Here is a 15,542-nt window from a genome sequence, read left to right as displayed (position 1 = left end):
TGCAGTTGCAGTCCTGTGACGTCTCCGGTTTGGTCGGATGGTTGAAGTCCTCGCGGTGCTGTTGAGCTGTGCACTTCAGTTGCTTATTGAATCTTAGTTCCTACCTGCAGGACATTGAGTCGCTGCTAGGAGTTTGGAAAAAGCTTGAGATGCGTGGAGGTTTCCTTGAAGAGATGAGTTGGAAACTGCACCTCTGACCTCCGGTTGTTGGGTGGGAAGAGAAGATTTGCTGGAGCAGCCAGGACCCCCCTCGGCGAATGCAGGAGAAGAGGGCTGGCCGACTGCTGTCCTTGGAGAGTTGTCGAAAAAAGAGATAGAAGAGGGGCAGAAGTCCCCTTATATAGGCCCGGTGACCTCATAGGTCATGGGCCAGAGTGACCAATTGGAGTTGACCCTGGTGGCTTTTTTCACACCTCTGGGCATTCTGGGAGAAGAATGAAACCTGTTTACCCCTGGGAGGCTGAGTTTCTTGGCTTTCCAAGAAAAGAAAACACATTAAAATAAAAGCACATTCCCAAAACATAATGCAATTGTAAGATAATATAGTAAAAGTCATAACATCCTGAAACTTCAACTTCTAAGACTAACAAGTCCTCGCTACAATATACATTTTCAAAATTAAACACTGATAACATCAAAATGATCATGCTTGTCTCCCGTTCTTGCAGTGCGTTGTGTTTTATTTCTGTCAAGTTATAATAAGAGTGTCCAGATATCTATTATTTTCTTCCAGTACCAGAGTAGAGAGTGCTTGAACTTCAGCCAGGATCTAATGTTTGTTAGGACGTCTTTTGCATGTCTGGGCATCTCAGGGAGTGGAGGAGTGCGCTAGCATGTTCTGACAACACCCCTACCTCTTTAGATTTTTGCCAAATTTTCCCCTTTTGTTAAATATTTTTTAATATCAAAATATTGGTTGGAGAAAAAGGGATGCAAAAAACTCTGCCCAGCAAAAAGAAAATAAAAAAGATATATATTTTATTTTTGCTCGGCGCAGTTTTTGGCGCCCCCCTCTATGTGGCGCTCTAGGCAACCGTCTTTGTCGCCTATAGGAAGGACCGGCCCTGCCTGGAGGGGTGTAGTCTGGCCTAGGCTATTTTACACCCATGGGTATAGTTTTGCCTAGGACAGTTTATGCCTGGGCCAAAGTATACAAAGGTTTAATCTGGGCGGGGGTTAAATTGGCCTGTTACACCGGAATGGGTTTATGTTCTGGATAGAGGGAGGAGGGGGGTTCTGTCTCAATTCGTAGTCCACAGGTAAACCGGCGTCTTTTTAGCAAACGGGTTTGACCTTGAAATCACAACGTCCAGAAAGATGTTTCACTAACAAACTTATTGGGGGATTTTGCAGAAAAAACAACAGAATAGATTTCCACATAATTTGGTGGGAGGAAACTCATTAAAACAGATACAGGAACTTTCATCTTATAGTATAATTATATATATATATATTTATTTATTTAGCTTTTTAGTGAATAATTCATGGGTCTTGATGGAAAAGCATCTTTAGTTGGGCCTAGTTCTAGTTTTATCAAGTCGTTTTTTAAATCTCAAGCTCTGTTTAATTACCAAGGTTGGTTTGACGATTCTTTGCCTGCAGCTAATGTGCAAGTGTCTTAAATAATTTATTCGGACATGCATCATTTCCCTTACGTGTTTTCCACATTCCTACGAGTATCATGGATCTTATATCTATACATATTGTTCTGATCTATCTCAGCTTGGACGACCCAATTAGAATTTATTGGTCAAAGTCAGCGTTGCCTCACAAAAAAATTGTCTCCATCTTTTCAAAGCTATTCAGACATTAGCGCGAAGTGTATCGTAATGTTTTGGTGCCCATCTCAGGCGGACGATGTTTATGTCGCTCCTGTCACCAATACTATAGTCCCAGCAATACTCGGGGGGGAGCAGCTTGCTTGGCTTGTTCAGCCAGAAGTACTTGTTGAGGTGACTCTCATCGTGCCACAGAGCCTCCACTTCATTTATTTTGTCTTCCATGATGCTCAGGTAGCAGGCGTCTGTCAGATTCTTCACGTTTGCACACAATCCTCCAAAGATGGCAGCATGGTAGTAGAAATCTCCAGTTTCCATGAAGGCTGTGGATTTCTTGTTTCTGTCATAGGTGAACCTGTCCTTTGGAAGTTTGTAGTAATGCGCGTGGAGCAAAGCCACAGAATCCCCCAGAGCCTCTGAGCCGAACCTCGCTTCAAACACTTGATCCACATCGAAGCAGAAGATGTATCTGAAGCTGGAAGCAATCTCCGATTCTATGAGATCCGATATCATACTCATGCGCATCATAGAGATGTCCTGCCATCTGGTGTACATTTTCACCTTGATAACCTTGAGGCTTCGCTGGGGGCCGAGCTCAATTTGCGGTACCTTCTCTGGTAAATCTGTAAACACGTAGTACGTCACTGGTAACCCCGACATAAAGTGTTGTTCTGCTGAGGTCAGGAAATCCTTGCAGTAGGCATCCAGGTACCTGAGATAGACAGCAAAACAGAAATTGACTGTGCCATAGTCCAACTGATCCTTTGCACTTTGTTCAGTTGGAGTCAGGTATCGTTTCTAAATCGTCACCACATTTGGAAAAAGTATGACAAATGAAAATGACCGCATCTCAGCAGTCACAATATTCACAGGGTCAACAAACCTGCCCACAGCAAACACAGTGAGAGCCACGGACGACCGGAGTTGAATATGCAGCTCATCATAAGCCTTCCCGTCAAATGTCCCGTTCCACATGATCGGGGAATTCCAGGATGTGATTGTTTTAACCGTCTGTCTGGCCCTGGAAATAGACAAGATGAAATCTGTTCTGTACCTGGTTCTCAGGAAATACAAAAAAGACAAACAATGCTCGGAGATGTCATTCTGCTGTTCCTTGAGCAAACCTGCACTATAATTTTGGCAGCGGGATAAGAGTGATTAACGCTCGATCACAATCTGAATTAGTCATGTTCTGCAACTCTGACAGTATGTAGACGTGAACCTGACGTGTTAGGTCTGAATTTGAGTACAACAGTGTTGGGGGAGATCCCAGTGTATTGACTACCACACAATGGCTTATAAACTTTTTCTCCTACAATACATTCCAAAAAAACAGTTCTACTGGTTTTCACTCTTAATCCACACCTTCCTCAGACAACGTGGAGCCTCTCCTAGTGGGGGAAGCATTTCCTGGGCTCCTTCAGGGACCCCCACTGTGTTTCTAACCGCTCCCTGAGAGTTGAACTCTGACATTCCATTGGCTGAACCCCATAGCCCCACCTTGAGGAGGCTGGAACTTTTCAGGTAGCTTAAAACTGCTGAAATCAAAGAAATCGCTGCCATTTCCCTGCTAAAAGACTTCGACCAAGACCTGCGGGTCTTTCCAAATGTTACAGCTGCTAAAGGGGGCAACCACAAACATTTGTTTTAATTCTTTTAATTTTATTTTCGTTCTTTTATCTTCAGTCAAAGTTTTATTTTGATAGGACCTTTTTGTTATTTTAACTTGAAAAGATTAGCACAGGAAATTCACTCGCGGGCCGAGTTCCACAAAGACTTTTCTTTCCACACGATCTACAAGCGGCCCCAAGCAGCCGCACATCTCTGCAGAAGAAGGACGAAGCATCATCCCATCAAGGAGCACGAGAGAATCCGCTCCTATTTGGCCCAGCACGACGCCCGCTGCCTCAGACGAACCAGCGACACAGAGCTTAAGGGCCACGATACTTTCACTGGACTTCCGGGACATTCGCGCCAACGCGCACGCATCCTACGAAACCACGGTCACAGTAAGAGGCTATATTGTCTGGGCAGAGACTAGTTTTAATACTTAGCGTGTTAGCTGTTTTTGAGTGTATATGTTTGTTGGAGACCTCCGTGTCTCTCTCGTTTAGCTGTGACGAGCCGGCACTTCCGGTTTTACGGCCGTGTTCATTGTGTTAAAGTGCCTTAGCGTTTAGAAGCGCCTCTGGCCGCACTGCTAACGTCCATTTAAGTTTGCATAGATTTTACCGATCAAAATATCGATGCACAACGCTTATTTGGGCCCCAAGTGGTGAAATCACTGTGAACTTACCTCCGGCGTGTTTTTAAGAGCTTCACTGTTCTTTTCTTGCATGTTCTTTCTCTCTCTCTCTCTTCTCCTAAACCTGCTTACACACACGTTCTGATCTGCAGTCACCAGTGATGCCGGTAACGCGTTACTTAGTAACGCGTAACTCTAATCTGACCACTTTTTTCAGTAAAGAGTAATCTAACGCGTTACTATTTCCAAACCAGTAATCAGATTAAAGTTACTTGTCCAAGTCACTGTGCATTACTATTTTGTCATTAATAGTAAAATGTATATTTGATTTCTGGCACGCTGGGCATGTGCCGCGGCTGGGGGAGAAATCGTTTTTTTGGGGGGGGGTCCTCGTCCGCGGTGCCTCACGGCGTCGCTGGTGCGGGGGCTTTCTTTCTCTTGGACCGCGGGTGGTGTCCGTCGCCGGTGCAGAAGGCGGGGACCGGTTGGAGGTAACCGGGTACAGCGGTCCGCGGTGGCGACTCGGGCCCTTCTCGCGGATCACCTCAGCTACGGCACCCGCTGGGGGAACCTTCCCTTCGCGGGGGGGGGGCATTCCGGCGGTGCGCCTCGGCTGGCGCCTAGCAGCTGACTGAGAACTGGTGCGGACCACTCGCCCCACTCCACTTCATAACATACGATTACTACATAAGATTAGGCCAAAGTTACAAATGTAGACATGATATCAGCTTACATGTGGTGTTATTAGGGTTGCAAAGGGGCAGAAAGTTTCCGGTAAATTTCCGGAAACTTTCCAGAAACTTTCCATGGGAAGTTGAGCTCGGGAATTTTGAAAAAAAAAGAAAAAATACACAAATTAAGCGCTGAGATATAAAAACATTATTCAAAACTCTATTTTAAAGATGTATGGAATGCAGCACACGCTGCACGTTGAATTTCAACCCTCCACTGTGCATTCTTCCATCACATGCACAGATAATTCCCAGCATCCTGCATACTACAGCAGGCTATTGAGGCCTGCTGTAGTGTGCAGGACTATAGTCAGGTAAGTTTCGATGAAAATATATTAGCATGTTGATTGAGGATTGTTCATCTGTTCATCTAGCCTATTTCCATTCATTTAGACATCAAATTATAAAATATTTTTACAGACGATTCCAATTGTTTGGCTAACTATTTATATCTCTGGCATTGCATTAGTGTTTTTTAACATACTTTTTTCTCATCTTATTCTACAGAACAATGCCACGTGCACTATCTCATGTGTGGAGACATTTCACCCCATCCAATGTAGAAGGAAAGGCTGTGTACATTTGCAAATACTGTACAAAGATCTATGTTAAGAATGACACAACGATGCAGAAGCGTATAGTCAAGTTCCCAAAGTTTCCTCAGGGCTCAAATCAGCCTATGACGAAACAAAATGTTCATATTTCTCTGTATATAACAAGGTAAATACAGTAAGTATAAATTACCCACAACATTTCCAGTTAATTCCCATTAATTTCCGTATATTCCGTATATAAGTTTCCAACTTTGAAAATTCCCGGAATTTTGCAACCCTAGGTGTTATACACTTGTTTTGTTTTGTAAAACCACTCATTGCTTCTCTAATGCTGTGAACAACCGGTACAATGTTCATAAAACATGTTGAAAAGAATTTAATAGCTACATTTATAAACAATGTAGATCATAAATAGTCAGTTTTGCCATTACAGTGTTAAATATGTCAGGTCAAGAAAGACTGTCTTTATTTTAGAAAAAAATGTTTTTTTTCAGGAAATAGTTTTTAAGTTCAACTTAAAATGTCAGGAGATACATTGTTGTTCTGTACATTACTTTTAAAAATGCACTTCTAATAAAGTGAGTGTTGGCAAAACCGGTTGTCATTTTTATGTTGAGGCCGCGGGGGTGTTGTCGGCAGCTGCTGAATGTAACTAATAAAGTAACTTAGTCTAACTTAGTTACTTTTAAAATAAAGTAATCTGTAAAGGAACTAAGTTACTTTTTCAAAGTAACTGTGGCAACACTGGCAGTCACACATTTCACATCACATAGCTAAATCTATACTTGGAGAGCCTGAACGCAGCTCGCCGCCATTTGGCGCCAAAAGAAAGCAGAGATAAAGAAACACCTTTGTCTGACGATTCCTTTGTGTAACTCACGTGGCCCACCGCCATTTTGGCTTCGGCCTCACGTTGTCATTAACATAGGCCTCTGTTTTGAATAACGTGAAGGTACCGCCATCTTGGATGCGACCAGACTACATCACCACGTGACTGCGTCATACGTCATTGCCACTTCCCCTTTCTCTCTCTCTCACACACACACACACACACAGACACAGACACACATACACACAAAGATAGACCATAGGTTTTACATGTTTACATGTGTTCTAAATTGTGATAAGTGCCGTTGTTATCTTTGAAATATTGGAGTTTGTTAAAATGATGAATCATTGAATAACATTAACTTTATTTTCCTTTTTAATAAATCCTTTTGTAATTAAAGTATCGTTATTCTGTGATTATTTGTGCATATGTATGTGAATGCAGCTGGGTTATGATAGCCTGCGCATTAACATAAATCCTTTCATTGTTTATCATATAATCATTCATGTTAAATATTGAGATTATTCATTTAACATTTATCAACTGAGACTGTTATTTATAGATTGACTTGTTGGTCCCTGTAACCAGGGTGGTGCCCCGCTACGATAAGTAATAATTACAGATTGTTTCATTCTTAATTGATCATTTTATTGTTTTCATTGTAGGTATGCCATTGTAGGATTTGATCACTTAAGCTTTTAAAGGTTACTCTGTATATTATGGAGTATCTGAGCTGACCCGATATCCTTCACTTTATTTCACTCTGTTAGAAATTTGGATCAGTTATTGGATGTTTTTACTTCATGAATGTAACTTGTGGATCTTCCATGCAATCAAGTTGCAGAGCTCCCTCCGTCTGTGCTTCACACACAATACTGTTCTAATGACAGTGATTAGAGGACAACGTATCCTGCCATTTTGTTGTTAAATTAATAGTTTTAAAGAGACTTGTCTGATAGAGTCACTCTTATTTAACCAGGGGTTTACCATTTAACATTTTTAAAAAAGTAATCTTTCATATAGTATTTAATTATCATTTGTTATAGATTAAGTTTGTGGGATTAATGTTGTTGGCATTGTCAGGATGCATAATTTCTCCAAGTGTTTTACAAGGTTTATTGGTTTTATCACATTTAATGAACAAACTGATAACTGTCATGTTCTGTTGTGCATAGCTGACATTTTGAAACTGTAATGGACAACTTTGTTTCTATCAACAAAAACAGCAAGTATTTCAATTGGAGTCGCCGTCTATAAATAAATGTTGGGTAAATCAAGTGATCATGTTTTTTGTAAGTCTCCTCTTTTCTATAGAATGTTTTGGTTGCTGCATTTTATTGAACTTGTATTCTTCACACTCTGCACGAGTAATAGGGTTACAATGTAATTTAATGCAATAGCAGAATGGATGACAGTCAATTCCTATAAATTAAACTCCTCCTTACCAAAACCTTGGTTCGCTATTTTGATGTGCTATTCTGAACAATGACATTCATTTTAAAGGATGTTCTTTCTAATTTCATTGATTTCTAAATTCATCTTAGCGTGAGAATTATCAACCGTACAGATCCACTGCTGTTAATATACATCACTTTTCTGTTTAACTGCGCTCATAGAAAAGTAAAAAATAAACATCCTTTTCGTAATCTGTGTGGCATGGCCTATTTTTCATTTTATGACAAAAAAGAAAAGGAAACAGCATATCAATGTTCTGTCTGTTGACTGTTGCTCAAGGAAATGTCTTTAACGTTTTGAACAGTGAAGACATTGAGGACATTTCATATGGTCACGCCCATACTACTCTAACTCCCTCCTGGCAGGTCTACCTGCTAGTGCCATCAGACCTTGGCAGCTCATTCAGAATGAAGCAGCTAGACTGGTTTTTAACCAACCTAAATTCACTCGCACTCCTCCGCTCCTCTGCTCCCTTCACTGGTTACCATTGGCTGCCCGCATCCGTTTCAAAACATTGGTATTTGCGTACCGTGCTGTGAACAGATCAGGTCCAGTCTACATCCAGCACATGGTCAAACGTTACACCCCAGCACTCACTATAAATGGCACTCACTTATAGCACTTTGTAGTTATGCTTTATTTTTGAAGAAATTGTACTTTCTTGATTCTTGTTGTTCTGGGTTTGTACCCTAGGGGTTGAATGCACTTATTGTAAGTCGCTTTGGATAAAAGCGTCAGCTAGATGAAATGTAATGTAATATGAGAATGAAGGGATTCCTTTTGTGTTTTTCAAATTGCACATCTAGACTTTTTGTTTGTCTGGTCATGATACTCCTGTGTATCGATTTTTGTCAAGATCAGTCAATGTGAACGCGTTCAGGGGGCTCGGGGGGGCACCGTTGAGCCATTTTGCCACGCCCATTGAAAATTACTCCAGAATACGTACATTTTCACCACTTTCAAATTTTCTGCAAATGTTGGTAAGAATGTGAGCATGTCAAAGCCCTGAAAAAGCCAATGAATTTGCCTACAATAGGGCCTCACTGTCTCACTCTCTGTTGGGTGCTCAGGTCCTAATAATAATGTACAGACTGATGCTAATCGTATACTGTCAATATAAGATAACACAGTACTATAGTGTGTTTTAGTATGTGGACAGCACTAAACTGTATATTATGGTTACAGTAAGAAAACGATAAATCCCTGTCAACGCTGCTACCCGCAGTTTAATGTGAATTTAAGAAAATACAGCAATGCACTGTTCAGTTGATTTAGTTTTTTACTGTAACACACTGTAAAGTTGATTACAGTGTGAGTACTGTAAAATAACAGTAAACTGCAGGCAACCCTGCTGCCAGCAGTTTACTGTTAATATACATGACAATTGTTTACAGTGCAAGTGTCAGATCTCTTACCCAAAGTTAAGGTCGGCATCTATGTTCCTCCTCTCTTCTTTCTCTCTGGGCACCGGCGTATTTTCTTCAATGAAAACAAATCTAAAAGATCTGTAAAAAAAAAGCCACCGTCATCAAGACAGTGAAGTAAATTGAGGTGATTCTGGCAATGAAATGACATCATCTCACACAGAAAGTTCTGCAGCTGTTCAGGAAGAGCGTGAAGTTTTTTCACCTGTTGTATAAAAAGGGGAAGCTGAGCACCAACATCACAAAACAGAGGCCGAGCCCCCATTTCCTCACGGTATCACGGTGCCGCCTGCAACGATAGAAAAGCAGGAAAAGAACAAGTTGAATTTGTATAATATATAGTTACAAAATATTTCACGTCATATCTTTACAGCCTTACAAGTGAAATGTGTGTTAAACAGACATTCAGCATGAACATGAAGCACAGTGACGACATATTAAAAGGTGAATACTGTAAAGTTTGTACGATAAAAGCAAGAGCACAGCGATAAACAGAATAACAACAAGGAAAAGTAAAGTGCCACGCCCTGTGAAGAACCAAGAGGTTGTGTTTTCACCATGGTGCGTCTTTTTGTTTCTCTGTTAGCGAGCAGGATCACGGAAAAGCTAATGGACTGATTACAACGAAACTTATAATCAGGCCCATTTAGGGAACTGATATCTATGAATGTGTGCAATTTAGTGATTGAAGTAAAGGGAGTGTGTTAGGCCTTGGCGGATGAATGCTGTCGACTGAGTGATATTCTACTTTAAAATATATCAAAGCTAAGGGCACTAATTACCTCCACCGACACGGTTGTGTTTTCAGTTGTTTTGCACGTTTACGCATAAAAAGGAACAAATCAATTACCTCCGAACTCGGTGGAGGGGTCGGGCCTGCGTCTGGCAAGTAGCAATTAAATTTCAGTTCACTTCAATTCAATTTAACGTCTAATGCACCAACTCACAACTTACCTTCTCTGGAGGCAGCAAGTAAGATCAAGAGCTTTATAAAGAATCGCTTCAAAAAAGGAATATCTTTGCAAAGAGTTACCTCATCGCTGGGAAACTTTCCAAGAAACAAGCTCAACCACGATAATGGCTTCTGGTGATGGTGGTAAAACTGCACCTTTGAGGGAATAACAGCATTTTAACTATTAACAAATGAAAACATGTTCAAGTCAACCAACAAACAGCATCTTACTCAGAGCAGTGGATTCCTGTAGGAATAATAATAATAAAGATTAATACGTTTTATTTATCTACGCTTTTCAAATCTAACAGTGGCTTGTACAAGTTTGAGGATCTTTTATTATATTTGCAAAAAACTTAAAACTACATAACTAATGTGAAGAAGTTTCAAACGTAATGATTAATCTGACTTGTAGCCACTGACTCAAAAAGAAGAACTGAAGAGGATTTAGAAGAAGAAGTTAACACATCTCGTATCAGTCACAATAAAAAGTGGAAGACAAAGAAATATTTGTATAAAACTGAGTTTCTGCCAATTCAGGGTTTCAGGTTGTCGAGTTCCATCAGCAAACTCTGAGACCTGTTTACCTACCTTTGTGCAGATTGTTTTCACTGGCGTAGATTTGGTGAAGATGAACAAGCAACGCTGGTCAGCAAGCGGAGTTTGGATTTTCCTCTGGTGTCACGATCCAAATGGCAAAAGCCGCCGTGTAAGAGTCCAGGACATTATCACTGTTTCCCCGACCACTGCCACTAATTCAGCAGGTGTGTCTGCTACCTGCAGAGAGGGTGTGGTTCCTCTCACTGAGGGGAGGGAATCATTTCCTTCACCACGGAATGGCCCTGCCTCTTTTCAGAGACGTGATGAAGAGGAGGAATTATGTGTCCTCCAAAACCTGTTCCAGCTCTAATGATAAGCTTTATGTGTGTCTGTGTGTGTGTGTTCACACTTTGACAAAGACAGAATAATGACAGGACACCGTGAGATTAGCATTAACATTTTTAAATAAGGAATTCACTAGAGAAATTTCACGTACTACATGTTGAATCAATACAATGTCATATTTATAATAAGACATTACAGTTGTTGTGCAATTATGGTTAGGAGTGATACCTATAAAACATTAATATTTAAAATGTTTAATCATAACTTTAGTTTGTTAAAGTTCTCTTGGGGCACCACCCTTCAAAGAAGGGAAAAGATAGCCAATTTATTGTTTAAGATCAGTCTCATTTAGATCTAGATCACTTAGAAATCTTAATATTTACTATTACAGATTATATAATGAACAGTGAAGGTTTATGGAGTTCTTGACAGTGTAGAGGTTGGAAAAATTCCCTTATGCAACATTAATGAAAGAACACTTGTGAAAGAAAAACATTTATTATGAATATAATAAAGTATAAAACATAAATTACTAACAGAGTACGAACTAAAACAAAGATTTGTGTGTGTGTATGTAAATAAGGGTGCTTTCAAAATGGTTGTTGACCAAGAAAGTAACACCTTCCTGTGGGCTCCTAAGATGGTAGCCCCCCCCCCCCCTCTTCTGGAGTGGGGGAGTAGATAAGTAGGTAGAGATATGCGTCTGTGTTGATGTTAAGCAGGTAATGAGTCAGAGAGACCTACAAAGGAAGCTTGTGAAGAGCATTACAAACTAACCCTACTTTCATTTAACTTTTAACCACAATATCACACATATATCAAACTTATAAACACCACACAGAATCAAATAAACAGTCTTGCTTAGCTCAGTATAATTATTAAGCCCAGTATGTTACCAGTCTTTAGAAAGGGAGAAAGTTGCTGTGCAGTTGCAGTCCTGTGACGTCTCCGGTTCGGTCGGAAGGTTGAAGTCCTCGCGGTGCTGTTGAGCTGTGCACTTCAGTTGCTTATTGAATCTTAGTTCCTACCTGCAGGACATTGAGTCGCTGCTAGGAGTTTGGAAAAAGCTTGAGATGCGTGGAGGTTTCCTTGAAGAGATGAGTTGGAAACTGCACCTCTGACCTCCGGTTGTTGGGTGGGAAGAGAAGATTTGCTGGAGCAGCCAGGACCCCCCTCGGCGAATGCAGGAGAAGAGGGCTGGCCGACTGCTGTCCTTGGAGAGTTGTCGAAAAAAGAGATAGAAGAGGGGCAGAAGTCCCCTTATATAGGCCCGGTGACCTCATAGGTCATGGGCCAGAGTGACCAATTGGAGTTGACCCTGGTGGCTTTTTTCACACCTCTGGGCATTCTGGGAGAAGAATGAAACCTGTTTACCCCTGGGAGGCTGAGTTTCTTGGCTTTCCAAGAAAAGAAAACACATTAAAATAAAAGCACATTCCCAAAACATAATGCAATTGTAAGATAATATAGTAAAAGTCATAACATCCTGAAACTTCAACTTCTAAGACTAACAAGTCCTCGCTACAATATACATTTTCAAAATTAAACACTGATAACATCAAAATGATCATGCTTGTCTCCCGTTCTTGCAGTGCGTTGTGTTTTATTTCTGTCAAGTTATAATAAGAGTGTCCAGATATCTATTATTTTCTTCCAGTACCAGAGTAGAGAGTGCTTGAACTTCAGCCAGGATCTAATGTTTGTTAGGACGTCTTTTGCATGTCTGGGCATCTCAGGGAGTGGAGGAGTGCGCTAGCATGTTCTGACAACACCCCTACCTCTTTAGATTTTTGCCAAATTTTCCCCTTTTGTTAAATATTTTTTAATATCAAAATATTGGTTGGAGAAAAAGGGATGCAAAAAACTCTGCCCAGCAAAAAGAAAATAAAAAAGATATATATTTTATTTTTGCTCGGCGCAGTTTTTGGCGCCCCCCTCTATGTGGCGCTCTAGGCAACCGTCTTTGTCGCCTATAGGAAGGACCGGCCCTGCCTGGAGGGGTGTAGTCTGGCCTAGGCTATTTTACACCCATGGGTATAGTTTTGCCTAGGACAGTTTATGCCTGGGCCAAAGTATACAAAGGTTTAATCTGGGCGGGGGTTAAATTGGCCTGTTACACCGGAATGGGTTTATGTTCTGGATAGAGGGAGGAGGGGGGTTCTGTCTCAATTCGTAGTCCACAGGTAAACCGGCGTCTTTTTAGCAAACGGGTTTGACCTTGAAATCACAACGTCCAGAAAGATGTTTCACTAACAAACTTATTGGGGGATTTTGCAGAAAAAACAACAGAATAGATTTCCACATAATTTGGTGGGAGGAAACTCATTAAAACAGATACAGGAACTTTCATCTTATAGTATAATTATATATATATATATATATATATATATATATATTTATTTATTTAGCTTTTTAGTGAATAATTCATGGGTCTTGATGGAAAAGCATCTTTAGTTGGGCCTAGTTCTAGTTTTATCAAGTCGTTTTTTAAATCTCAAGCTCTGTTTAATTACCAAGGTTGGTTTGACGATTCTTTGCCTGCAGCTAATGTGCAAGTGTCTTAAATAATTTATTCGGACATGCATCATTTCCCTTACGTGTTTTCCACATTCCTACGAGTATCATGGATCTTATATCTATACATATTGTTCTGATCTATCTCAGCTTGGACGACCCAATTAGAATTTATTGGTCAAAGTCAGCGTTGCCTCACAAAAAAATTGTCTCCATCTTTTCAAAGCTATTCAGACATTAGCGCGAAGTGTATCGTAATGTTTTGGTGCCCATCTCAGGCGGACGATGTTTATGTCGCTCCTGTCACCAATACTATAGTTCCAGCAATACTCGGGAGGGAGCAGCTTGCTTGGCTTGTTCAGCCAGAAGTACTTGTTGAGGTGACTCTCATCGTGCCACAGAGCCTCCACTTCATTTATTTTGTCCTCCATGATGCTCAGGTAGCAGGCGTCTGTCAGATTCTTCACGTTTGCACACAATCCTCCAAAGATGGCAGCATGGTAGTAGAAATCTCCAGTTTCCATGAAGGCTGTGGATTTCTTGTTTCTGTCATAGGTGAACCTGTCCTTTGGAAGTTTGTAGTAATGCGCGTGGAGCAAAGCCACAGAATCCCCCAGAGCCTCTGAGCCGAACCTCGCTTCAAACACTTGATCCACATCGAAGCAGAAGATGTATCTGAAGCTGGAAGCAATCTCCGATTCTATGAGATCCGATATCATACTCATGCGCATCATAGAGATGTCCTGCCATCTGGTGTACATTTTCACCTTGATAACCTTGAGGCTTCGCTGGGGGCCGAGCTCAATTTGCGGTACCTTCTCAGGTGAATCTGTAAACACGTAGTACGTCACTGGTAACCCCGACATAAAGTGTTGTTCTGCTGAGGTCAGGAAATCCTTGCAGTAGGCATCCAGGTACCTGAGATAGACAGCAAAACAGAAATTGACTGTGCCATAGTCCAACTGATCCTTTGCACTTTGTTCAGTTGGAGTCAGGTAGCGTTTCTAAATCGTCACCACATTTGGAAAAAGTATGACAAATGAAAATGACCGCATCTCAGCAGTCACAATATTCACAGGGTCAACAAACCTGCCCACAGCAAACACAGTGAGAGCCACGGATGACCGGAGTTGAATATGCAGCTCATCATAAGCCTTCCCGTCAAATGTCCCGTTCCACATGATCGGGGAATTCCAGGATGTGATTGTTTTAACCGTCTGTCTGGCCCTGGAAATAGACAAGATGAAATCTGTTCTGTACCTGGTTCTCAGGAAATACAAAAAAGACAAACAATGCTCGGAGATGTCATTCTGCTGTTCCTTGAGCAAACCTGCACTATAATTTTGGCAGCGGGATAAGAGTGATTAACGCTCGATCACAATCTGAATTAGTCATGTTCTGCAACTCTGACAGTATGTAGACGTGAACCTGACGTGTTAGGTCTGAATTTGAGTACAACAGTGTTGGGGGAGATCCCAGTGTATTGACTACCACACAATGGCTTATAAACTTTTTCTCCTACAATACATTCCAAAAAAACAGTTCTACTGGTTTTCACTCTTAATCCACACCTTCCTCAGACAACGTGGAGCCTCTCCTAGTGGGGGAAGCATTTCCTGGGCTCCTTCAGGGACCCCCACTGTGTTTCTAACCGCTCCCTGAGAGTTGAACTCTGACATTCCATTGGCTGAACCCCATAGCCCCACCTTGAGGAGGCTGGAACTTTTCAGGTAGCTTAAAACTGCTGAAATCAAAGAAATCGCTGCCATTTCCCTGCTAAAAGACTTCGACCAAGACCTGCGGGTCTTTCCAAATGTTACAGCTGCTAAAGGGGGCAACCACAAACATTTGTTTTAATTCTTTTAATTTTATTTTCGTTCTTTTATCTTCAGTCAAAGTTTTATTTTGATAGGACCTTTTTGTTATTTTAACTTGAAAAGATTAGCACAGGAAATTCACTCGCGGGCCGAGTTCCACAAAGACTTTTCTTTCCACACGATCTACAAGCGGCCCCAAGCAGCCGCACATCTCTGCAGAAGAAGGACGAAGCATCATCCCATCAAGGAGCACGAGAGAATCCGCTCCTATTTGGCCCAGCACGACGCCCGCTGCCTCAGACGAACCAGCGACACAGAGCTTAAGGGCCACGATACTTTCACTGGACTTCCGGGACAT

At 41.3% G+C, this 15,542-nt stretch overlaps 2 protein-coding genes across 2 annotated transcripts; both read right to left on the bottom strand.

The window, feature by feature from the left end:
* Positions 1-1,802: 1,802 nt before the first annotated feature.
* On the bottom strand, positions 1,803-4,618 carry LOC132998852 (N-acetyllactosaminide alpha-1,3-galactosyltransferase-like). The gene is made up of 3 exons (XM_061068599.1): positions 4,506-4,618; positions 2,662-2,832; positions 1,803-2,490 (listed from the first exon to the last, which is right to left on the bottom strand). Exons 1-3 carry the CDS (start codon positions 4,616-4,618, stop codon positions 1,803-1,805), a joined length of 972 nt encoding a protein of 323 aa, XP_060924582.1.
* An 8,979-nt stretch (positions 4,619-13,597) lies between these two features.
* Positions 13,598-15,542, bottom strand: LOC132998851 (N-acetyllactosaminide alpha-1,3-galactosyltransferase-like). Its single transcript, XM_061068598.1, has 3 exons — positions 15,394-15,542; positions 14,457-14,627; positions 13,598-14,285 (listed from the first exon to the last, which is right to left on the bottom strand). Exons 1-3 carry the CDS (start codon positions 15,540-15,542, stop codon positions 13,598-13,600), a joined length of 1,008 nt encoding a protein of 335 aa, XP_060924581.1.

Source organism: Limanda limanda, chromosome 3, assembly GCF_963576545.1.
Source record: "Limanda limanda chromosome 3, fLimLim1.1, whole genome shotgun sequence".
In the NCBI taxonomy this organism is placed as follows: Eukaryota; Metazoa; Chordata; class Actinopteri; order Pleuronectiformes; family Pleuronectidae; genus Limanda; species Limanda limanda.
The sequence above is the reverse complement of the archived record's forward strand: the minus strand, read 5'-3'. Positions and strand labels throughout refer to the sequence as shown.